General features: G+C 43.0%; 5 protein-coding genes across 7 annotated transcripts; 3 read left to right on the top strand and 2 right to left on the bottom strand.

The window, feature by feature from the left end:
- Positions 1 to 673: 673 nt before the first annotated feature.
- Positions 674 to 10,302, top strand: LOC122418104 (centrosomal protein 164). 3 transcript variants are annotated; one of them, XM_043432147.1, is made up of 11 exons: positions 674 to 949; positions 2,803 to 3,051; positions 3,421 to 4,134; positions 4,264 to 5,828; positions 5,929 to 6,254; positions 6,924 to 7,148; positions 7,245 to 7,450; positions 7,524 to 7,696; positions 7,780 to 8,011; positions 8,092 to 8,289; positions 8,453 to 10,302. In XM_043432147.1, exons 1-11 carry the CDS (start codon positions 871 to 873, stop codon positions 8,698 to 8,700), a joined length of 4,215 nt encoding a protein of 1,404 aa, XP_043288082.1. In that variant the 5' UTR covers positions 674 to 870; the 3' UTR covers positions 8,701 to 10,302. The 3 variants fall into 3 exon arrangements, with proteins under 3 accessions (XP_043288082.1, XP_043288081.1, XP_043288079.1); XM_043432146.1 differs by having other exon boundaries at positions 4,270 to 5,828; positions 6,924 to 7,450; XM_043432144.1 differs by having other exon boundaries at positions 6,924 to 7,450.
- Positions 10,278 to 11,516, bottom strand: LOC122418105 (uncharacterized). The gene is made up of 4 exons (XM_043432148.1): positions 11,396 to 11,516; positions 10,979 to 11,292; positions 10,799 to 10,909; positions 10,278 to 10,709 (listed from the first exon to the last, which is right to left on the bottom strand). The coding sequence occupies exons 1-4, from the start codon at positions 11,466 to 11,468 to the stop codon at positions 10,446 to 10,448; spliced, it is 762 nt and encodes a 253-aa protein (XP_043288083.1). The 5' UTR covers positions 11,469 to 11,516; the 3' UTR covers positions 10,278 to 10,445.
- Positions 11,517 to 11,707: 191 nt separating this feature from the next.
- On the top strand, positions 11,708 to 12,569 carry LOC122417957 (uncharacterized). The gene is made up of 3 exons (XM_043431907.1): positions 11,708 to 11,908; positions 11,999 to 12,273; positions 12,432 to 12,569. The coding sequence occupies exons 1-3, from the start codon at positions 11,743 to 11,745 to the stop codon at positions 12,561 to 12,563; spliced, it is 573 nt and encodes a 190-aa protein (XP_043287842.1). The 5' UTR covers positions 11,708 to 11,742; the 3' UTR covers positions 12,564 to 12,569.
- Positions 12,570 to 13,777: 1,208 nt separating this feature from the next.
- LOC122418386 (probable cytochrome P450 12a5, mitochondrial) lies at positions 13,778 to 19,785 on the top strand. The gene is made up of 12 exons (XM_043432556.1): positions 13,778 to 14,259; positions 16,214 to 16,404; positions 16,492 to 16,671; positions 17,064 to 17,184; positions 17,303 to 17,548; positions 17,768 to 18,002; positions 18,079 to 18,220; positions 18,298 to 18,548; positions 18,687 to 18,876; positions 18,958 to 19,206; positions 19,362 to 19,568; positions 19,659 to 19,785. The coding sequence occupies exons 1-12, from the start codon at positions 13,977 to 13,979 to the stop codon at positions 19,767 to 19,769; spliced, it is 2,406 nt and encodes an 801-aa protein (XP_043288491.1). The 5' UTR covers positions 13,778 to 13,976; the 3' UTR covers positions 19,770 to 19,785.
- A 90-nt stretch (positions 19,786 to 19,875) lies between these two features.
- Positions 19,876 to 21,640, bottom strand: LOC122418385 (uncharacterized). The gene is made up of 6 exons (XM_043432555.1): positions 21,359 to 21,640; positions 20,802 to 21,208; positions 20,625 to 20,724; positions 20,453 to 20,554; positions 20,061 to 20,219; positions 19,876 to 19,944 (listed from the first exon to the last, which is right to left on the bottom strand). The coding sequence occupies exons 1-6, from the start codon at positions 21,638 to 21,640 to the stop codon at positions 19,876 to 19,878; spliced, it is 1,119 nt and encodes a 372-aa protein (XP_043288490.1).
- Positions 21,641 to 21,899: the final 259 nt, after the last annotated feature.

Genomic DNA, 21,899 nt, shown 5'->3' with positions numbered 1-21,899 from the left:
GTCATATTTTATGCTCCGGTTTCTCAATTTCTATGGAATCTACAAACCCGATAATGCTGTCGTAACGAAACGCTCTCACACTCTTTGCTAATCCTCACCCCACGCCCGCTGGGCGGTGAGTGAAGCGGAAGCCCCACCCGTCCCCCCTTTCGCTCGCTGGCTGGCTGGCCGGGCGCCTCTATCCCCACTCCATCACCGCTACTGCTACGCGAATTCTCCGACAAGAGTCCATAGGACGAAGCGATCTAAGCGTAAGCGCATGAAAAGTAAATACGCGGTGAACGTAAACAAACCGAACATAAAATATTCAAAATCCAATCGAACATATTTAAATTTCACATTTTTCTACACCGACCAATCAATGCACAATGATGTTGCGCACCAAACCGTAAAAACAATTAGAATCCTTCAAAAAAATTAAATTAAAAGAGCTTAGAACTTTCTATTCTTGATGGAAATTGTTAACCTGGAAAATCTAAACTACCAACGAAAGTGCGGTACTGGACCGAAGATATTACAACCGACGGTGATAGACTTCGGATATCGTCGGTCGGTACGACGAATTTTTTCTCGTGTTTCCGAAGGTCGCTGTCAGTGTTGCTGGGAGCGCTGGCGTCAACGTTTCCCCGGATAAAACCTTCCTCGATATTCAAGTTGAATTCGACATTGACCGTCCAAGTGTTCGGTTCGCGGTGCAAGCACGGAGTAGAAAATAAAAAAAACCACCAGCCCCATCCCCTCTCAATAACAAGGCGAAAATGAGGTTACCACGAGCGAGTCCCGGGCGCCTTTTCCGTCACGGTTATGACAGCGTTAACGTTATAATATAAAAAGTTAAATTTTGAGGCTCATCGAGTGTGTGTTGACAAAATGAGTATATCACAGGACAGCGGAGCCGTCATTGTCTGCAGGGAGGTCTTTGACGAGGCCTCCCACCCGTCGAACGAAGGTACAACAAAAAATTCTCCAAATTTTATCACTCTTGACCAGAATCTTTAAAAATATTCAGACACGTACGATTTCACCCAAAAAAATCATTCAAGGTCCCCAAAATCATTCTGGAATAATTCCATCGACAAATTTCGTCAAAATTCCTTAACGAGCATTAAAATTGTGCACAAAAGCCTGCAGCATCGAAAAACCTCAGTTTTTTGTACGAAAAAAACCAAAAAAGTCTCAAAAACAGTCGAAAAGTGGGTCCTTCCCAATTGCACAATCGACAGCAATTCGAAAGTATCCTCCGAAGCGCTTTTTTCGAATCGCACTTCGGAAACTTCGCTGCTTCACCGCACCAAGAAAAGTGCGAATAAAGAATTCGCAGATTTTCGGTTCCGAGGCTCTAAAGAAATCACTGAAACAACCATTCACAAAAGTCGTCAAATTTCCCAATTGTTTTTCAGTGATCTAAAAACCCTCGCTCCCCTACAGCGTTCGCAGTCCCCCGTGACTTTAGCCATGATCTTTGGCCTTTGTTACGGAATGAAAATAAAAATACCGAGTCCCATCCACCGCCTCGTGTTGTTCTTGTTTATTTACAACGTTTCAAGGCGCGCCTATAGCTATAGCGAGGCTGGCGGTTGAGTGCTGTGTAGCGTGCTGTGGTGCTCACCAGGGAAAATCAATAGGGACCGCAGTGCGGCGAAAATGTTGTCGCGTCTACTTTTTTATCCCCGTATCTTCTCAGCTATGACAATTCTCTTAAAAAAATTAATATTCGTCCTCAAAACAATATCTTCCTGGCGGACTTTTGTTTGGGTTTTTCCTTCGAATTTGACGTACTTTCGAGTGTGACAGGAGAACAGGAAATGGAACTTCGTTGGGGGCTGGCTCGCCTGGCTGAAAGTTTATCGACTGAAGACAGCTGCTCCTTCGTATTCACGCATATACGTTCGACGTACGTGGGGGTATCTCTGCTCGCATATATCGAGAGTCTACTGCACCCCCAGCGTTACGCATACGTTCTCAACACCTGTCAAAAGAGGCTTGATGGAATTTTTAATCGTCAGCCCGGAGCCAAGCCTTTCGACTATCCTTCTTTTTCCCTCTGCTCTGTCCCCGGGCTCTTTGCCTTTGTCACTCCACTGTCGTGGCACTCGAGACTCGACGAGATGTGCCTGAATTATTTTGCGAGTAGTTAACACGTCAAAAGGTCCTCGGCCGGATGACACGAAGCGGGGCTGCCTCACAAATTTCGTAAACATGTTTTGTTACTCGTCGATATGTTTTTTTCCATTTTTTATTAGTGCTTTGCCACTGACGAGGGATTTTGAACACAATTCGTTCGGAATCGATCCTCGGCAAAAAAAATCTTTTTTTTCGTCCTCTCGATTCGGTGGCTACTTTTGAAGGTGGAGAAATTCTGATTCGTTATTTGATGCCTTTTTTAAGGTGAAATTAAACGAATTCTGGGAATTGAGGCTCATGGTTTTCTGATTATTTTACTTTTTTATTTTGCTGCGCCCACGATGATCTTCCGTTTACTGAACTAGGTGCGGACAATAGTTTTTCTCTTGGCGACATTCCTCCCTCATTCTCCGGGCTTTTTAATAAAGAGTCGACCTTCCAGCGAGCCGTGTCTACGCGCCAACGTTATTTTTAATGTAAATTAAAAACGAGGGAAAAATCACTAACGCGCTCCCATTACTCAAGCTGTTAAAAGGGTGGAAATCGATCCTGGACGTTGCGAGACTTCGGTCCAAATTAGGCACGAATTTTCATCCCCCCGGGAAAACTCGACGAAAATTTTATTCGCGAATTGTATTTATTGAGGATTTTTATTAATTTTTTCAAATAAATTTACAGAGATTCTCGACTACGCGAGGCGGGTGGGCATCGACCCTGAAACGGAATCTCATCTCCTCGATCTTGCCCGCGAAGGCTTGATGGCTCCGTTGCCGAAAGGTTGGACCCCTTGTCTCGACGAGAATACCGGATCTTGGTATTATTATCAAGCAAGCACTAAAACAACGACTTGGGAGCACCCGTTGGATGCAAAAAATCGCGCCCTGGTCGAGCGGGCAAGAGCTTCTGGAACGCGCCAACACAGTCTTGGTACAAAACATTCCAAATTTTCAATAAATTTGTCAAAAAGCATTTAAACTGATTTTTATGATTGAGGTGAAAAGTATTTTTCTCTATTTCAAATTGTCAAACGATCGTATTCGATTTTTCCGTGATTTTCGTTCTACTTGAATTTTTATAATTTTTTGAATCAAGCAAATTGGATGAAAATGAATCGATTTTGATAAAGTTTTGTTTAAATGTCGAAGAAAGTCGTTTTTCCTCCCAATATTATGAAAGAGTTCGGTGCGCCCTCTTCGTTTCGATGAATAGATTTGGAGATTTGGAGTTTTTTTTTAAAATAATTAATCTTGGAGAGAAAACTCGGAGAAAAAATGTAATTAAATGTGCATGCATCAGACGATGACTCAAAAACAACGGCTAAAGAATTGGACTCTCACGAGGAGGCGAGCTTGCCAAAAGAGTCAAAGTTGGCAGGAGGAATGACGAAGATACCAACAAAGTTGGCTCCTTTGAGAAAATCGTCGCTGGATTCGATCGTGCGTCCAAAGAAGGAGGCGAGTTTATCCCACCGTCGAGTTTCGATCGAGCCAGCGAAGCCTGAAAACCCGAATTGTTCTCTGATGACCGATCGAGCATCGCGGGATTACACGAAGGTAGTTTTTCAAGATCCAAAATTTTACGAAACCCCTCGACTGCTCGGGAGCCCTGAGAGGGAAATGAGGCTGAAGGAAATCGTGAAAAGATCGGAGTCCATGAGCCCCAGATACGAGAAAGACTGGGAACAACTCTCGAGCAGGTTCAACAGCGAGGAAAATGTAATCGACATTGACAAACTGAGCGCGAGCTCGCTCACAAGATCCGAGACTAAATCGAGCATCGAAAGATTCGACAAGGAAAAACATCCGCGGAATTTGAGCCAGCAGAAAGAATTGACCCTCACCGGGGGCGGTTTTATGTTTCTGAAGAGCAACAGAAGCCGCGACACGACGCCCTGCCAAGACTCGGGGAAAATTGACGACTTTCAACGAGCCTCCACTCCCGGTGACAATTTTCCAATCACTCCGGGAGAGAGACCCAAGTCGATACTGCGCGAAAAACCACCAGAAATTGGTAAGTTGCACTTGAAATGAAAGATTCTATTTTATTTTGAATGATCGAATGAAAGAACGCTGCTGCTGCTGCTGCTGCTGCTGCTGCTGCTACCGCCGTTGCAAAGTTTGTATGAAATGCCATTCAAAGTTACAGAAGAGAAAGCAACGACCGATGAGGAACGTAAGAGCGTGCGTTTCGACCTTGAGAAACCACCGGACGACATTAAATTTACGTTCACAAGTTTCGATGACGAGAACGACGACGAGGAGAAAAAGATCGGGGCTAGCGAAGAGAAAGAAGGAAACGAGGATAATTCAGACTCTGAATCGGTTGGCTCGGTCAATTATCGATTACGAAAGAGCGAGCCCCTCAATCAAAGTCTTCGGAGGGTGGAATCTCAGCCTCGAATAGGCCCGATCGTTGGTAAGCGTGCGGCGAATGCTTGGCTCATGGATTTGGACTCGATGGTCCGGGAATATGGGGCCGAGGGCAAGAGTAACGAGCTGGAAGAATCGATCAACTCGAAGGAAGAAAAGCCAGCGGTGGAGGTCAAATTGGACGCGGAATCGGAAGCTGAAGAGCGAACGACCAGCCTCAAAGAGGAAGAGAGCGAAGGAAGGGAAAACTTGATGTCCGACGGTGATGGCAACGTTGAGAAAAAAAATGGGGCAGAAGGAGATGAGAATGAGAAAAATCAGGACGAAGCAACTTCGAAGCCCACGAAAATCATCGGTCGACGATTCCTCGTTGAAAACGTTTCGGAAAAAGAGCATTTGAGCCAATTGTCGAATAACGACTCCACCGACGTGGATCAAGATTATTTGCCAAAAAATAAATTCAGCAATATTCGTAACATTGATATTTATTCCAAGAGCGAAAGTGAGAGCAGGAGTAGCAATCAGGACGAGAGTAAGTCGAGTATGTTGGATGACATTAGACGAAACAAAGAAATTATGTTGGAGAATATGAAACGCACCGATCAGCGAGCAAAAAAGGACGAGCAGCGTGAGCGAGAGCAGGTTTACCAAATGATCAAACTGCGACAAGATCTCGAAACGGTCAGCCAGGAACAGCAGAGGGGTCGAACGTCGTCGAGGTCAAACTCGAACGAGGTCAAATCGGTGATGCACAAACAGCACGATCGTGAATTGTTGTCGTACAAGAGGGAATTGGAGGTGAGTTTGGCTCATTCGAAACGACAGATGGAGGAAAATTTTGCCATCGAGCGAGCCAAATTCGAGGCTGAAATGGAAAAACGAATGGAAGAATTGAGGATTGAGCTGGGGAAAAAAGAAAAACAGGAGATTGAGACGTTGATCGCTGAAATGGATCAACTGAGGAAAGAAAACTTGAAGAAAGTTCGAAACGAGCTTGAAATTTGCTACGAAAAGGAGAGACAAGATATTCTCGAAAACCTCAAAATCGAACTTGATCAAAGAAAGAGAGAATTGCTGGAGCTGCGCAATCAAGAAATGGACAAATTGCTCCACGAGCATGAGAACAGCATGGCGGAGGAAAAAGCTCTGAAACTTGCCGAGCTCGAAATAAACAAACAACAGAATGAGAAAATCGAGGAAATGAAGAAACAACTGGAAAAAGAATTTGATGACTTGAGAAACGATCTGAGAACGCGACAGAGAGAAAAAATTATGAAGATTACCGAGGACCATGAAAAGTGCCTGGCAGAAATTCTCAGGGATTTCCGCATGGACGTGAGTCTCATTTTATCTATTCCAAATCTTCTCGATAACGAAATATTCTCTCCTTCCCATTTTTTTTTTGCCAAAAATAACGTTCTTTGTTTCCCCACAGGAGAGCTTAGCGAGAAAAGTCTACAAACAGAGGCTGGAGGAAATACGATCAGACTTTTCCCGAGACACTGAGAAGGAAGCGAAAAAACAAGCGGAGCGAGTCAATCGCCAGGAAACAGTTGATTTCGAGAAAATACGATGCGAGAAGAGGCTGCTCGAGGACAAATACAAAACTCTCAAGGACAAATATTCAAAATTGAAAAACGACGTGAGATTAGCCGTCGAGAGAAGAAGCAAGAGGAAGGAGGGGAATGCGACGACTTCCGAAACCGAGAAATCGACATCAGTGAGGACGAGAACCGATCGAACCGACTCGTCCGATCAAAAGTGAGTTTCATTCTTCTTCGAATTTATAATTTACCATTCGCGCACTATAGATCGTTTGTAAACATCGTTTTCATTGATCAATCCACAAACTGAATGGAAAACTCGCATCGCGGAAACTCGATTATCGATAGTTCGTTAGAAGAGCAATAAATTTATTTCGTTTCACCAAAAAAAAGTATTTTTTCAACAATTCGATCGTCCAATTTATCCTTTTTAGTCATCGCTTCAAAGGCGGTTCATTGTTTTCTCAAGTTTCATTAAACAAATTTTCGAAATTCTAGAAACTTCAACCTCACTTTTGCCAGCGGGAAATGATAATTTTGCAAAAACAATTCCCAAACAGAATTGCTCCAGAGTGAAATTGACGAGTAAAAGATTAAAAAACCATGGAACTCGCTAGCTCATACTCGTATCACCATTTAGTATCGTCTCTTGTGAGAATGAATAGAGAAATGCACCACCATTCGAGAGACACAAAGTCGTTAGTATCTTCACGGTCGCTTAGATCCATTAACGATGAGAACGTTAAATGTCATTCTCATTGATCAGAGTCGCTCTGTCATGACACTTAAAGAGCTTGGAAATAATGTATTGACCGTAAAGATGCCGAGTTCATGCCCATACGATTCGCCCTAATGTCTGGCTATAGGCCTTAACTCGTACCAACAGGGCATCGCCCACGAATACACGCTCGAGCTCGATCGTCAATAACGCAGGATATCCAAGGGCCCAAAAACCAGGTTTCCAGCAGCAGCAGCAGCAGCAGCAACAGCAGCAGCCTGACTCATCCAATCCGAACAAATCGCAGGCCGAAGATTCAGAGTGCGGAGGGCGATCATCGACGGGAGGATTTTCACGAGCAGCCAACCTAACAGCCGGGGATTGTTCTTCAAGGTCATCAGCAAAGTTTGAATCGGATGACGCGACGACAGCGAGTGAGACGGTCAATTCGAACATATTGAAAAATAAGAGAAAATCCTTCGCCCGCAGATCTTCGAGTTCGGTCAAACAATCCCAAAACAACAATAACAGTAGCACCAGCAACAACAACAATAACAACAGCAGCAACGCCGCCAACGGGACGGAAAATCCGGTGGAGAACATTCGCAAACAGTTGGAGAAACTCGAGGATCTTGGTGATCAATTGCCGAGTACCGAGACAGCTTACACTCTGCGCTATCCGTTCCAGGACAAAAGTAAGTTCCAATTGACGAGAAGGAAAGTTTTTTGTTGATTTCCTGTCACTTATCGATCTCTTTATTCGTTCAGCTCCTCCGAACACGTCCTCCGAACTGGAATTCTTCAGACATAGAATCCACGTCGAAAGGGACTCGGTCAAAAGAGCCAGGGAAGCTCTCAGGGTCCAGCGAAGTGCGTTTCAGAGTCGTCAGAGAGCGTGGAAGCAAAAGAGCGTCAGAGCAACGCTGGAGCAGCTTGTCCAAGTACGTAGAACTCGATCAACGTTCATTCTTTTGACTCTCATAATTATCCTAAGACTTTCTAATTATCTTTTCAACCCTCAAAGGAGGAACGCGAACTCTCAGACATGGAAGTGAGCCTTCATCGAACGAGGAGTCTTCTAGGCGAGAAAGTCATTTATCTCCGACACTTGGAACAATCCCTGGAAAGGGTTGCGAACACCAAGCGAAACGAGACCGAGTCAGTGCCCTTGAAAAGCGACGAGATGACATTGAGCGACATGTCCAGTGCCAGCAGCGGTTTCAGCTCCACTGACCTTGCTAGTGACACTTTCATCGGTAACTTCTCAACCAATCGTTGCATCGATCGAAATTCGTCATCAAACTATCGTTGAAACTCACGCCGCTTTCTTTTACAGGCAACAAACCGGATCATTATCAAGAATCTACAGAAATAATAGCCAGTTTGGAAAATCTCAATTCTGAGATTCGCGAGATTTGGGGCGTTCTCAACAAACGCCAGGACAACAATATTCCCCCACCGCCCACGCTCATGTACTCGGATCTTGGATGGCTTCCTTTTCAACATTTGACCACCCAATCGAACAATGTGCAGGGTCAGTATCTTCAGGATGGAAACTCATTTGGATACTATTTTTCTCGAGCTGCTTCTTTCGCAGCGTAATTCGAGGGTTTGAACTTTGGGAGGCTGGAGAAAAGTCAATTTTCTCCACCCTTTTTGCCTCATCGTTTTTCGTAAACGTGCGTTTTCTATTGCAGGATTCGGGACACCGAATATCCAGTCGAACATTTTGTCCCAACTGACCGCGTCTCATCCACCGACAACAACGACTCAGAATATAATAGCTCAGTACGGTCCGACGAGTGGTTTCACCACGAGCGTTGGTACGGTCGAGCGTGGTGGAGCATCGAGTTTAATCGAGAGAACGAGGCACATGAGGGATTGGTTGAGGCAGGCGAGGATCGAGACCACGGACCCGATGAGTCCTGGTCAAGCGACTCTCTAAGCGATATTCAGTTAGCCATTTAGTTATCTCTCAACTATCGAAACGTGCTATTCCTGGGAAGGAATTATTGCAGAAGTTTCCACTTCGATGCTATCGAGAAATACTGAGGCATCTGGCACTGAAGAAGCAACAATCAACAATTGGTCGAAACTTTTTTTATTTTACATTTTAATTATTCTCACTATTGGCCCGAATATGCGATCAGATCGAGCGTGTATTTTACCCCCGTAAACACCCACTTCGTACTCAAATAATTATTAAATATTTATCAACCCGGACACAAGTCCGATAATTGGTCAACGAATCAGGGATCAGGTCAACCTTCGAATGACTGTATTTTTCAACTTATCATTAATTCTCCAACGTCGTCAAACAAACTCAATTGAGCATTGTCATTGCGACACCGTCGTCGAACGATCGTTCCCCGATGCCTTATCCCTGTTGTAAATAATCGAGTACTCGAAAAAGCCTTCGGTCCATTCGAAGACCCATCGAGAACGAAGAAAAACTTGTTTCAAGAGACTTTTATTCAAATCTGTGTACAACTTTTCCATTCGTTTTTCTTACCATTCAATTGTATCATATTTAACCACTACTACGGACTGTATTATAAAATGTACGTTTTATGAGCATACGTACGAAGATTGATTTAAAGAAAAGACTTCGACAAAATCAGTCGTTTAAATGCTCTCGGACTGCGTTGAGTGCAGTTGGAAAAAGCAATCGAAATTTCAACAGAATTTAACACTAGGAGGCAAGATTGAAACACTTTTTTTTCTACTGCAGACTTGATTATTTTTTCGAAACCTTTTCGAGCCCCGCTTTATTTCATATACACGTGTAAATACATAGAAATATTTGCAGATTATTTATAGAGAACGTCGTCGGGTCTCGATTATTCCTCAGGTTCGTCGCACGATTATACAAATGAACATTTATATGTACAATTATATACGTGTACATTTCGATTGCCAAAAATTTAACGATTACAATAAGAAGATACAGGTCGATATGTATGATAACGAAAACTGGAAAAGATAAAAGATTACGAATTTGCCAAATCTCATCGAAATAATAATATCTCATTGCGTACTCATTGTTTAATGGAGAGTAAAAAGCTGAAGAATCATTGTAGATAAGAGAATCCTCTTTTAGCTGTAAGAGAAACTATCGAGTCAGCCAATAAGAATAATTTGAAATTTCACGATTTTCATTAGAAGACCAGTAGTGAACCGTCCTTTAGATTATAAAAAAATATGATTACTCTAGTCACTAGTCTCGAGCCCAATGAAATCGAATGTACGTCATCCCACTCAATGAATTCGCACCTAATCAATCGAGTTATTACATTTTAATCGCTACTACCAAAAGTAAGAACAAATAATCAAAATTTTTTGAAATATTTCTCTAGTCTGTTCTGTGCTGATCGAGCCAATGATAAGATTGCAATCTATGATCCGGTCATAGCTTTTTATTGCAAAGGTGCGCGACAGTCAGATCTTTGAAAATGAATTGTTGTTCGGTTTAATCGTTTTTCACACCTTTATTTTTTATATTTCGCATTTATGTTTGTCGAATAAAGTGAAATTGTTTTGTTTTAAATACGAGGTGTTTTATTCTCTTGCTCCCAGTCCCGTTTGTTTTTTTCTTTTTTTTTTTTTTATGTCCGTCTGAAAATTTCTCGAAATCTGCACGTTTTAATACTTTTTTTAAATTATATTTCCAGATGACAATCGTGGGTCACGTCATTCCGGGAACAAGGCGCAGTCGTCATGCTTCTCGTCGCATCTGTCCGCGTTATCCTCGAAGTCTTCCATCCTTGGGAGCCACGACGTTATGTCAAATCTTCTTTCGACTGTTCTATTTTTCAACGAATTCTGAGCTGCCAATATTATCGGTGAACTTTTGCAGATGAAAAGTCTCACGCACGCGGAATTGGGACCGTCCAGTTTTTCTATCAAGTGTATCGGCAGTCGTGGATCTTTGGCTTGCTCCACTAAACTTTGGACCTGAAATCGAAGGTGCAAATTCACTCGATCGCGTTTGTCAGAGGAATGTGAGATTCGTTAAAAATGGAAAAGAAATTTAATTTTCTCACCTTTTCGTTTTTATTTTCAACGATGAAATCCAACGGATCGAAAAGACTTTCGTCGCTCCTTGCTCTCGATTCCTCCACCAGCTTTGGTTTCACTTCGAAGAGCGAGCTGATCTGAAAAAGATTAAAATTATCGAAGAATGTTTTTCGATTATAAAACATTTTCAGAGACTATCGAATCACCATTTGGGCCAGGAAAATTACGCTGTTGACAGCGATCGCAGCTATCCTCGGTGAGTCGAGTCCGAGGAGTCTGAAGAATCCGGAGAGCAAATTCGGAGTTTTCGAGTTTTTCGATCTCCCGTCATCCCTGCCCGAGTCGTCCCCCCGCTTTTCATCGTTCTTCCTGTTCCTGTTAGCCTCCTCCTCGCCTTTGCTGTGATTCCTATCGTTGTTTCGATGTCCAAGACTCCTGGACACGAGGTCAGCGATTTCCTTCGCCGTTTTCAAATAGTCCGTAGCGTACTGCAAGCCTGATTTGATTTTGTCGAAAACGCCTTCGAATCCAAAGAGGAAAAGAGAATTTAGAGGACCAGAGCAAAACGAGGCACTCGGTGAGAGAGCATTTTCGATAAAATCAATAAAAAATGTTCGTTTTACCTTCTTTCTCACTGGCACGGACGAGAAAACTTTGCAAAAATATGGTCAAAAGAATGAGCACCGGAGTGGACATGTTCGTCTCCGGTGATACCGTTCGGCACTGAAAAGCGAAATAATCCGGGCGTCGGAGGCCCCGTTACCGGGATGGAGCGGCGTGACAACGAGGGGGCAGCAATTATTTCGAGCACGAAATAAAAACGTTGACAAAGTCGGCGGGGGAAGGTTGTTTCTCGCTCCGTCGACCAAGCGAAGAGCCTGAAAGTTGTTGAGAATTCGTTGCAACGCTCAGGTCATTCGAGTCTCAAGATTTCGAGCCCACGATCGACTTTTCGTTCTCGTTTTTCAGCATGTTCCATCGAAAATTCATTTTTCTTTTGCTCTGTGCTTTTTGCCATTTTTCTGGCGTCGTGAACGATCGAGGCAACTTTTTTACCGAGGAAATTCGGAGTTTGAGTGAACTGCCACTGGACCGACTCATTCGGATCAGGACGAACCTGATCGGCGACGACGAAGGTGAGATTCGACACGCGCCGAGGGTCGAAACTCTAATTTCGTCAAAAAACTTACAATTTTTTATTCCAAACTCGTCGAAACGAATCGCAGAAGGATCGAAGCTCCCCGATAACCCAGCGAGATCCACGGCACTCTCCCTCCCAGTGGCACAGCCTCTCAAAAGAATAAGCACGAGAAAATCGATCAGGAGACACGAGGACTACTGGGACGAGAAAGGAAAAGATTCGAAAATTTCGAAAATCTTCCAGCTGACAGTGACAGCTCTGTCCTTTCTCGCATTCGGTGGTTACTTGATTTCTCTCATCATCATGGCCATCCGGAGGAATCAGACTGCAGCCACGTCCGGAAGCGTTATAGTTTTTTCGGTAAAATTCAACAATTTTTTATTTTCATTTTCTTTTTCATTCTGAATATTCACATTTTCCAAAGTAGTCAAAATCGATCGACAAGTTATTTAAATAAAATGAATCGAAATAAAAAAAAAACTTGATTGAAATACCATAAAAATAAATATTTTTTTTAGAATTTGCAGAAATATAAGAGACCAAAACGACAGGCTTGGCTCATCGATCCAATGGAAAACGATTTCGATCAGGACAGAATGTATCGTGGCATGATAATGTTGTCAGAATGTTATGCTGATGTAAGGCAATGAAAGACGATGAAGGTGAATAAAAAGCTTGGCAAACTCGATAATTTTTATTTTTTCGATTAGATTTATTTTCTGTTTGTACATTGGATTGAATTTGACAATTTTTTGGGGTCAAAAGGATTCAGGATTCGTTGATCTACATTGCAATTCGGTGTGAGAATGAATTTTACATTGTTGCTAAGGAGAAAGCTCTGAAATGTGGGAAATGAGGAATCGTTGTGAAGATTAGAATTCGAATCCAGCTCGTTCGTTCGTAGAATGTTAAAACCTAATAAAATCGAATAGTTCTTTGTCTCATGAATGTGTGGATGCACGTACGGCAAAAAGAACATGCTCGCCGTGTGGGTTCGAGAATCACCCAGGGCGTACGTTCGCTCAACAAATAAACACCTAAGCTCACTGTATACAAGTCGCACAAGCTGGATACGACGATAACCATATGGCTCGAAAAAACAATCTTCAAATTTTACGTTTTTTCTTCATCTCCATTAGTTACTTGCTAATGGTAAGTAAATAATTTTCTAATCGTTTATAAAGATGAAGAAAATCTTGAAAGTTATACGAAAAATCGTTTTTATTTATCGACCAATCCATTCGTTTTCTCAAACCCCTGGAAATAGGAACTGAAATGGTGATCTTTAATCGAAACTTTTTCGATAGCTATGAATATATTTTTTGAAAGTTAAACGAGAAAGCCAATAAAGGGAATTTGTAAAAATGAGTAAAAGTGATAAATTTTTGAGGAATTTATATTTTTCATTTTGCTTGAACGGTGAATAAATTTTAGTAGAAAATAAATGAGGCGCATGAAGATCGATAAGATGATCCATTTATTTCCAAGGATCGATCGAGCGTGTTAAAATATACGAAAGACGAAATTAGCACCACTTTGAAACTCGATTGGCCACGAGTAACCGAATTAAACTGGGCAAGAGCGAGAGAGAGGGGCTCTCTCACAGATTCCCCGAAACAATGATCTGCCGATATTTATTTTCGCAGCTTCCAAGATGCTCGTGATTAAACTCGGATTCTCCCGGATGAATCTCACGAGGATGGCCACGCCCCGGAGTCTGGGAGGAGCAACGAATCACGAGGGAGATTAGCCACTTGGGAGTTTTCTCACATTTTTTTCCACTTTCCCTCGAAACGTTGAAATTTCGTAAACCCGTCGAGATCCCAGTTAGTTAATCTTCTCGATCTTTCCACCCTCGAGCGACTCTCTCTTTGGTAGATTAAATTTTTATTTTCTCTCCAAAGATTTCCTTTTATCGAGGATTAAAAAATCAACAAATTCAGTTATTTATTTATTCCGTTTAATTTACGAAAATTAATTTATTTAAAAAAGTTTATAATATAACAAAATGACAGTGAATTCGTGCACAAAATAAACAAGAAAATCGTTCGTTTATCCCAAACATGGAGAACTTCGAAACTCGTGTCATGTCCGATTCTTCGTCCCTTAAATTCGGCATCGACAGGATATTGTCGAGTGACTTGTCCCCAAAAAAGTGTACAAAAGTAATTTTCGCCCATTACGCTTTCCCCGCTAATTTCGGGGGTTGTGAAGGTTACCGGGATCTTGGATCGTCGATCCCCCAGTCATCGGCCTCGCCGATCAATCGATCTTCCAATTATTCCGGACTCTTGGACAATTACGGACAATTTTACAGAACCGCACCTGTGCGGCCAGTCCCGAGAGGTGAGTCGAGCTTTTTCTTCCATCTCCAAAATTCATTTTCGTTTAAACCATCATCAAAATCGTATTCGAGCAACCAACAATTAACAAAAGAATAACCACAATAATTAACAATCAACAATTCATTGCTAACGATAATTAGTAACGAATAATTTTCGTTTTTTGCATAAAAATGTTTCTAATTCCTTGCCACATTTAATTAATTCGTCAAAAATTCATTAAGATCACGCGAATCTAATGGAAATCGAAAATTCAAACTTTAAGAGTTGACATTTGGAAATATGCTAGAAATACACACCAAACAACTATTCTCGCAATTATTATAGGATCTACGGCGTCGAAAAAACAGTTAACGAAAATCACATTTTTTGAAGCCTCAATTAAGCTCCTATGGCAGGCACACTCCCTGTGAAACGATTTGAATTTAATGAATTAGTCTCCTCCCAACTTTAGAGAGCCAAAAACGAGAGTAAGAAAATATAATATTTTTAGATATCAATCATGTCCCGAGAAAGTCTTGTTACCATTGAAAATCACTTGGGAATGGAAAAAGAAAAACACTTATTTGAGGTTAATGAGCAATGACGACATAAACAGTGGGAGGTTTACGATATGCATACGCATATTAATATAAAATGGCTGTTGTCGCATTTTGCTTGACGATTTATTTACTACGAAAGTATTTCAACCGCTCTGATTGTATTAAAAATTGATCAATCTCACCAAATAAGTTACACACTATATTTTAATAACTGCGAGAATCAGTTTTAATCGTTTCTTCGATCATCGATCGAAAGAGCTTCGAAAAGTTCAGTTGCTTTTTGGACTCACAAGTAACGCGTTCCTTAACAATAAAAGAAGTAACAATAAAACCTACAAATAATTGTAACGGTCCATTTATTTTCGAAAACGATTGTTATTTTACGAAATTGGTCGAGAAGCAGGGTCGGGAACTTGACGTAAGACACTTTCAACCCATTGCCTTAAAGGTCTTTCTGCATTACGTCATGAGCAGACGAGACCATATGGAAAGAGAGAGAGAGAGTGTCTTTTCCGTTTCTCGAGATTCTGAATGTGAGAGAGGCAAGTAGGGCATAATATTTACGTACCAGTGTGTATTCTCGTGTTTCCTGCCTCTGTTTAAACGACATCTTAAGTGCCAACGGTGAAGGTTTACGGTAGTGGTAAACAGCGTGGTTTCGAGCTCGGTGAGTTTTCCCGGTTCGTTAAAGATCGGGGTGGCCTCTTCTCCTTTGGCCCTCGATCATCTCGCGTCGCCCGCTCGAATCACAGCCCAAAAAACGTCCCGAGGAGGGAAATCAATTGGCTACTAAAACGTTGCTCCGACTCGATGAAAACTTTTCGCCAAAATTTTTCGTTTTATTCCCAAAAATGTTGCTGATTCGACTTAACTTTTAGGGAGTCAACGATTTTCGACAAATCGCCTCTCTTCGTGGCCTCGTTCCATTATTCCTGGATCTTTGAAGATTTATTGATTTGAATTTTAAACAATTTGCCGAAACGTTTCGAGCCCCAAAATGTATCGATTCAATATTTCTTAATGGCCGTCATTAATACCCTCGTTTCGAGAATCGTGGGCGGATCCCAGAAGTGTTTACCCTCTGTACATGTGTTGTATACGTTGATACGGTTGTAAATCAGCCAGAAAGTGCACCACAGAATCTCAACGGAGCTTCTTCAGAGCAAAGAAACACGAAAATATCTGCTGTCGAGGGCATTCTTCTCTCTCTCTCTCTCTTTTACGCTCTCGTATTCCAACAAATTTGAAAGCTTTTCTAACCATAATTGCTGCTCCCCCTCCGCGGTTTTATTTTATCGTCTTCGTCGAATTTGATTAGGCGGAAGTTTGTTCGGGAAGTAAAGAATCGAGAAAATCGACGAGTTTCGTCGTTGAATTAATAACAATCGCGATCTCTCATGGGGAATTCATTGACAGTGCCGATCCTCCAAACTCCAAACACAACGGTCACGAGCGAAACTGCTACGAGAAGGAAGAGATCGTGGTCCAGAGCGGTCTTCAGTTCTCTTCAGAGGAAAGGCCTCGAGAGAAGATTTTCGATACAAAAGTACATCACGAAACCTGACAGGAGACAACTCGCGGCGACTCTTGGACTGACCGACGCTCAGGTAACGAGGATTGGAACGTCGAAAAAAAAAATCTGAAAACGCGTCTCTTCGCGAATTCACTTCCCATTTCGCACAATCATTTCCCAGGTGAAGGTTTGGTTTCAAAACAGACGAATGAAGTGGCGACACACCAAAGAGGCCGAGAGCTCAGCCTCGAACGGACCGGACTCGACGCAGCAGGATTCGCCTCGTAAAAGTTTGAAAGAAAATGGCAAACTCATCGTCCAACCGGAAGCTGAAGACGACGAGGAAGAAATCGAAGTCGACGTTTGAGCAAAACGTCAAAACCGAAGAAAATTGTATCGCTGTAAATAAAATTGCATTACCTTTACCTCCACTTTTTCATTTTTACCCCACGAACATGAATTTCTCATCGAAAGTTTTGAAAAACCAAAAAAAAATGAAAAATCGAATATTCCCGATGAAAAAAATAATTCCTTCAGAAGCGACTTCAAGTCGCCTGAACATTGACTCGATCGTTGCTTGTTTTCCGCCACGTCACACGAAGGACGACGACGACGATGACTCCAAAATCAAATTGACAATCGTTGCTCCTCGCAGAGAATAATCTGACAAAATATCACAGCAGAAAAAAAACAAATAAAAATGTACAGTTTGTTAACGCGTTTTGCGTCCCACAGTAACCTGCTCGGAATCAGTGCGAGGATAAAATGTCGGTTTTTGGCCAAAATGACGAGGCCCCTCGGAGGCGCGGAAGCGAGGCAGAAGCCGTTGGATTTTTCTGCCGAGGAGCTGATCGGTTAGTTTTTCCATGTTCTGGTGACCGAGCGAGTAGAAATTTCATAAAATTGTGTCTGCCGAAACGATAAGCGTGTCGATTGTTAAGCTTTATTTGAGAAAAATGTCCTCCGATGATCGAAAAATCGCCATTTTCAAGATGGCACCATGACAGCAAGGCCGGCGACCGATCCGTTGATCGATCCAAATGAAAATCGGAGTCCCCCACCGATCTACGAGGTTCCCGAGCCGAGGGTCGAGAGGCCAGACCTGCGGAAAGGCCTCTTGGGACTGGAGGACATTCCTGGCCCGGCGATCCTCAAAGTCTGGGAAAAGTACTGGAAATACGTGCCAATCCTTGGTACGCAACTGGTTTGCAGTTTGCTTATCAACAATTTGACTCAGGGTACGACGAATCTGTCGAAGTACCTCCTTAAAACCGAAGATTGGAGTTTGGTCCCAAAGTTCGATCGTCGATGCAGGAACGTTGCGACGATTCTCAACGTTGCAACGATTCTTCCATCGAAGAGGCTTTCAACTACGATGAAATGAGAATCAATTGGCATAGAAAAAATATGAATTTTTTTTTACCTCCCACTTGAATCGACGTTGATACTTTGAACAGGGAAATTGAATTGGAACAAAAACTTCGTGCCGATGAAATATCTTTTCAACAAATATGGCTCGATAGTGAGAATCAACGGGCCAATGGTCGACGACATCGTGATGATCCACAGGCCCGAGCACATTGCTGAAGTGCTTCGTCAAGAGGGCGAAACTCCCATTCGCAGTGGGATCGACGTGCTTCAGCATTATCGAGTCAATTATCGAAAGTACCGACTGCCGGGTCCCTTTTCCATGTGAGTTTTTCGATGTTGTAAAAAAATGTTCAGTCTTTTGGAGTTTTTTAAAAAATTGACGAATTTTGTGAGGAAGGCAAGGCAGCGAGTGGCTCGAGATCCGATCCAAGCTGGAGAAGCCCTTTGCTGAACAAACGTCAAAATATTTTTCCCGAGTGGGTACAACCTGCGAGGAATTCGCTCAGCGGATCAGGGCGATCCGGAACCGTCAGGACGAGGTGAGTGATCGCAGTCTCCAGTTAAGGAAATCATTTTCATCGAATTTTTCACTATTTTTGTTCTCTATGGACTTCAGGTCCCTGATAATTTTGACAAAGAATTATCGCGATGGGGCATGGAATGCTTTTCTATCCTGATGTTCAACAGAAAACTCGGATTCCTCGATCCAGACGACGCCCATTCACCGACTGATACGACCGCGATCATCGACGCACTGACCAAAGCTCACGTTTACATGAGCAGGTGCGAGACTGGATTTCAAGTTTGGCGATTTTTCGAAACACCTTGGCTGAAAAGTCTTTTTGAAGCTTGCGACGTCATCGATAAGTGAGAATTAACCAAATCCCTCAAATTAATTATATTTTTCAATAAACTTTGTCGAATTACTCAATTTATTAAATTCGAGGATGCAAAATGGACATTTTTAAACCAGAATTCCATTGATTTTTTAAACATTTTTTTTAGCCTCATCAACAAATACATTTCTCAGGCCGAAAACCAATTGAGCATGAAATCGTCGAAGAATCATGAAATTCAAAGTCTGCAGGTAGAACAGAGTTTACCGATTCTGGAGCGACTGTTGACGAGTCAAAAGATGCATCCGGAAGACATTTCAGCTCTGCTCATGGACATGATAATTCTGGGAGTCCAAGCTGTGAGTAACCCTGAACGAGAATTTCTCTTTTCGATCTCCTCGAAAGGCCTTTTCCCCCAAAAATTGTGCTTTTCTTTGCAGACCGTAAACAGCCAAGCTTTTCTGTTGTACTACTTGGCCAAGAATCCAAGAGTCCAGAGGAAGCTTCGCGACGAGATAAGCTCGGTGATGTCGAACGGCGAATCTTCGATGACTCAGGAAAACCTCAATCAAATGACTTACCTTAAAGCTTGTCTCCGCGAGTGCCTCAGACTGAGGCCAGCTTTTCCTTACATCAGCAGGATTTTGCCGAAAAATATAACCCTCCATGGCTACTCGATCCCCAAAGGAGTGAGTTTTTTGGACAATAACGAAAATTCATTAAAAAATGTTCAACATAGTCGTGTTCGCTCGATGAAAACTGCTTGAAAGGGCAACAAAAATGAAAAATGTAAAATAACGAAAATGTCCATAAAAACTAATCCGCGCGTTCCTCGATCCCAAAGACGTGCCTGATGATGGCGAACGAAATATCGTCTCAGCGAGAGGAGAATTTCGAAGACCCGGCCAAGTTTTGGCCCGAGAGATGGTTGAGCGAAGAATCGAACGAGAATTCGTGGCAAAAGTTCAGTTGTCTTCCCTTCGGTCACGGTCTGCGTTCTTGTCTGGGTAAAAATTTGGCAGAAAGGAAAATAATGATGCTCACGTCGAAGGTTCGCATTTTTGAGCAATTTTCTTATAATTTCCACGAGGAAAAGCGTCAACGAAGCGTGGATCGATCAAGAAATATTTTGTTTTTCCAGCTCGTGCGTGAATTCAAGATCGAGTACGATTACGCGGACATTGGGAGCAAATATTTGATGGTCAACGTGCCAAACAGACCGCTCAAGTTTCGTTTCGTCGACAGAAATTGATCGCGGGATTCCTCGGGGAAGAACGACTCGTGTTTCCTTATTTCAACACGCTTTATTCAGTTTTCATTTCCAGTGCGTTTTCACTGATTCAGTGCAAGCGGATAGATCAAGCTCGGACGTATCTTTCGATGCAGGCCCTCAGGGTCATGAAGAACGACACGACTTTGATCGAATACTGAGGAAATATTCAAATTTTCCACATTATTAAGCGCCTTTGATTGTCACTGTTATGTATAATTGTCCTCATTACACAGCGATTGTCAGCAACTTTTTTGCCTTCACTTTACTCACCCTCGAGAAGAACCGCAACGAGAGCACCAGGTTTCTCCCCAGCACTGTTACCACCAACGACCTCTTGCTCGTCTGAATGATTATCGAAGCACTTCTGCTCAAACTTAAGGACCTAAAGATTGCTGGACATTGGTATATCGACCAGGAGAGCCTCGAAGCCTTGGACATGGAAAAATAATAGAGTTTTTGTCACTCGAATCCTGGCCGAAGCAGCTCTTCCATTCAATTATTTTTATTCATTTATTCAAAATAAAAATGAACGAAAAAACTACTTTTGTATGCTTTCGAAAGTCTCTTTTACAAAACTTTCAAAGTTTCAGGGATTATTTTGAAAAGATTAAAAAAAAAAAGGTTGGAAAATGAGTTCCACGAACTGGCGTTTCCCTGCTCACCATTTCTGTGAGATCGTCCCCGGCCCATGCGCACCCGAAGAGCCTGACGCTGGCGACGCAGATGATGAGAAAGAATTGGGAGAGCGTCGGCCATTTGGAGCGCTAAGAGTATTTTTCGGGTTTACAAAACTGATAATTTTCGACGAACTTTCTCATTTAATCGAGCACTCACATGAGAGAGCTGGAGAGCCGCGCACAAAATGACGACGGAAACGGCGGTGAGGCTTTTCAGGATGATCAGATCGATCGCGAGGTTCGTCTCCTTTACAAAACTGCGTGCAAAAAGAATTTGCCTTGATGACTAAAACTAAAAAAAGGTCGATTTTAACTCTGTTTTCGTTCCTTTCACCTGATGATGTTCTCGTGCCTCCTCGCGCACTTCCGCAGCTCGATAGGATCGTGAACGTGGTGCATCGACTCGCCCAGAAGCTCGAGCCTCGCGGAGCAGTACCAAAGCAACATTATTATCATGAAATCTCCCGACAGGAGGCACATCGGCTCCAGGATCATGAAATACTGCAAAGTCCTTACGCAAATGCGATTGATGTCGGTGTCGTTTGACGACGAATACAAATTATCGAGCGGAAATTCGGTCTTGGTGACGTAGCGCTCGATAAAAAAAGCGGCGATTCCAGCGAGGAAGGTGAGCACGAGAAAAGTGTGGTGGCCCAAGTATCGTCTGACGTACTTTCGGCACACGAGTTTCTCGTAGGTTTTCGCTGCCTTCAAAAAGTCCGTTACTTCGTGCACGAGGATCTAGGAATGAGGAAGAGGCAGGTTGAGCCGCGGAAAAAAGTGTTGGAAAAGCCACTTTTTTGCTCGCCCAGCACTCGAGTGATTTTTCGACTACAAAAATCCTGACTCTCCTCGCGATTACTCTGAACCTCTGAGGCTCGAAATACTTGCTTCGAATCGCTGCCATTGGAGTCTGACGAGGACGAGATGGAAGAAGGAATCCCCGACGATGACCAGGATGGTGAGCGTCCTCGTGAGGAAAACCGGGTCGTTATCGATGTTCCCGAGCTGGCGAATCGTCAGGAAAATGCTGAGAACGTTGAGCAACGCCGCCGCGTACCAAGCCCCGTTCGTCACCCACTTTTCGAAGTAACTCGCCTGCGGCTCGGGAGGCCAAATGAGCGTGAGCCTCCCGAATATCTGGACGATCCTGACGAAGCGCTCAGGAGCCATCCGGAGCCTCGGGAGCTTCTTCGCAGCTCAAACGACTACTGACACATTTTATTCTCCTCGGAACTCCAGAAAACGAGCTTTCGGGGGGTCGCCCAATGTTTGCAGGAAATCAAGCTTATTTGCGTTTGCGTTGAGACTAATGTCTCGCCGCCGACATTACTCCAGACCCGCGAGCAGCCACGTGTCCCCAAGCTCAACTTTCTCATCGCTCGTCGAGCCTCGTCGGCCACCTGTACAGTCGGCTGCACGATTTCTCCGG

Source organism: Venturia canescens, chromosome 11 (genome assembly GCF_019457755.1).
Source record: "Venturia canescens isolate UGA chromosome 11, ASM1945775v1, whole genome shotgun sequence".
Lineage (NCBI taxonomy): Eukaryota > Metazoa > Arthropoda > Insecta > Hymenoptera > Ichneumonidae > Venturia > Venturia canescens.
This window is presented reverse-complemented; position numbering and strand designations above follow the sequence as displayed.

Bases quoted from the DNA above. Each gene is read 5' to 3' on its own strand.
- LOC122418104 (XM_043432144.1), top strand. From the start codon at position 871: ATGAGTATATCACAGGACAGCGGAGCCGTCATTGTCTGCAGGGAGGTC. The intron at 5,829-5,928 runs GTGAGTCTCATT...GTTTCCCCACAG, and splicing joins TCAGGGATTTCCGCATGGAC to GAGAGCTTAGCGAGAAAAGT. The intron at 7,451-7,523 runs GTAAGTTCCAAT...TTATTCGTTCAG, and splicing joins CTATCCGTTCCAGGACAAAA to CTCCTCCGAACACGTCCTCC.
- LOC122418105 (XM_043432148.1), bottom strand. From the start codon at position 11,468: ATGTCCACTCCGGTGCTCATTCTTTTGACCATATTTTTGCAAAGTTTT. The intron at 10,910-10,978 runs GTGATTCGATAG...AATCTTTTTCAG, and splicing joins TAATTTTCCTGGCCCAAATG to ATCAGCTCGCTCTTCGAAGT. The intron at 10,710-10,798 runs GTGAGAAAATTA...CTTCGATTTCAG, and splicing joins TTGAAAATAAAAACGAAAAG to GTCCAAAGTTTAGTGGAGCA.
- LOC122417957 (XM_043431907.1), top strand. From the start codon at position 11,743: ATGTTCCATCGAAAATTCATTTTTCTTTTGCTCTGTGCTTTTTGCCAT. The intron at 11,909-11,998 runs GTGAGATTCGAC...AACGAATCGCAG, and splicing joins CCTGATCGGCGACGACGAAG to AAGGATCGAAGCTCCCCGAT. The intron at 12,274-12,431 runs GTAAAATTCAAC...TATTTTTTTTAG, and splicing joins GAAGCGTTATAGTTTTTTCG to AATTTGCAGAAATATAAGAG.
- LOC122418386 (XM_043432556.1), top strand. From the start codon at position 13,977: ATGGAGAACTTCGAAACTCGTGTCATGTCCGATTCTTCGTCCCTTAAA. The intron at 18,003-18,078 runs GTGAGTTTTTCG...TTTGTGAGGAAG, and splicing joins CTGCCGGGTCCCTTTTCCAT to GCAAGGCAGCGAGTGGCTCG. The intron at 19,207-19,361 runs GTGAGTTTTTTG...TCGATCCCAAAG, and splicing joins GCTACTCGATCCCCAAAGGA to ACGTGCCTGATGATGGCGAA.
- LOC122418385 (XM_043432555.1), bottom strand. From the start codon at position 21,640: ATGGCTCCTGAGCGCTTCGTCAGGATCGTCCAGATATTCGGGAGGCTC. The intron at 20,555-20,624 runs GTGAGTGCTCGA...AAATACTCTTAG, and splicing joins CGGCTCTCCAGCTCTCTCAT to CGCTCCAAATGGCCGACGCT. The intron at 19,945-20,060 runs GTGAGTAAAGTG...ATATTTCCTCAG, and splicing joins CGTTGCGGTTCTTCTCGAGG to TATTCGATCAAAGTCGTGTC.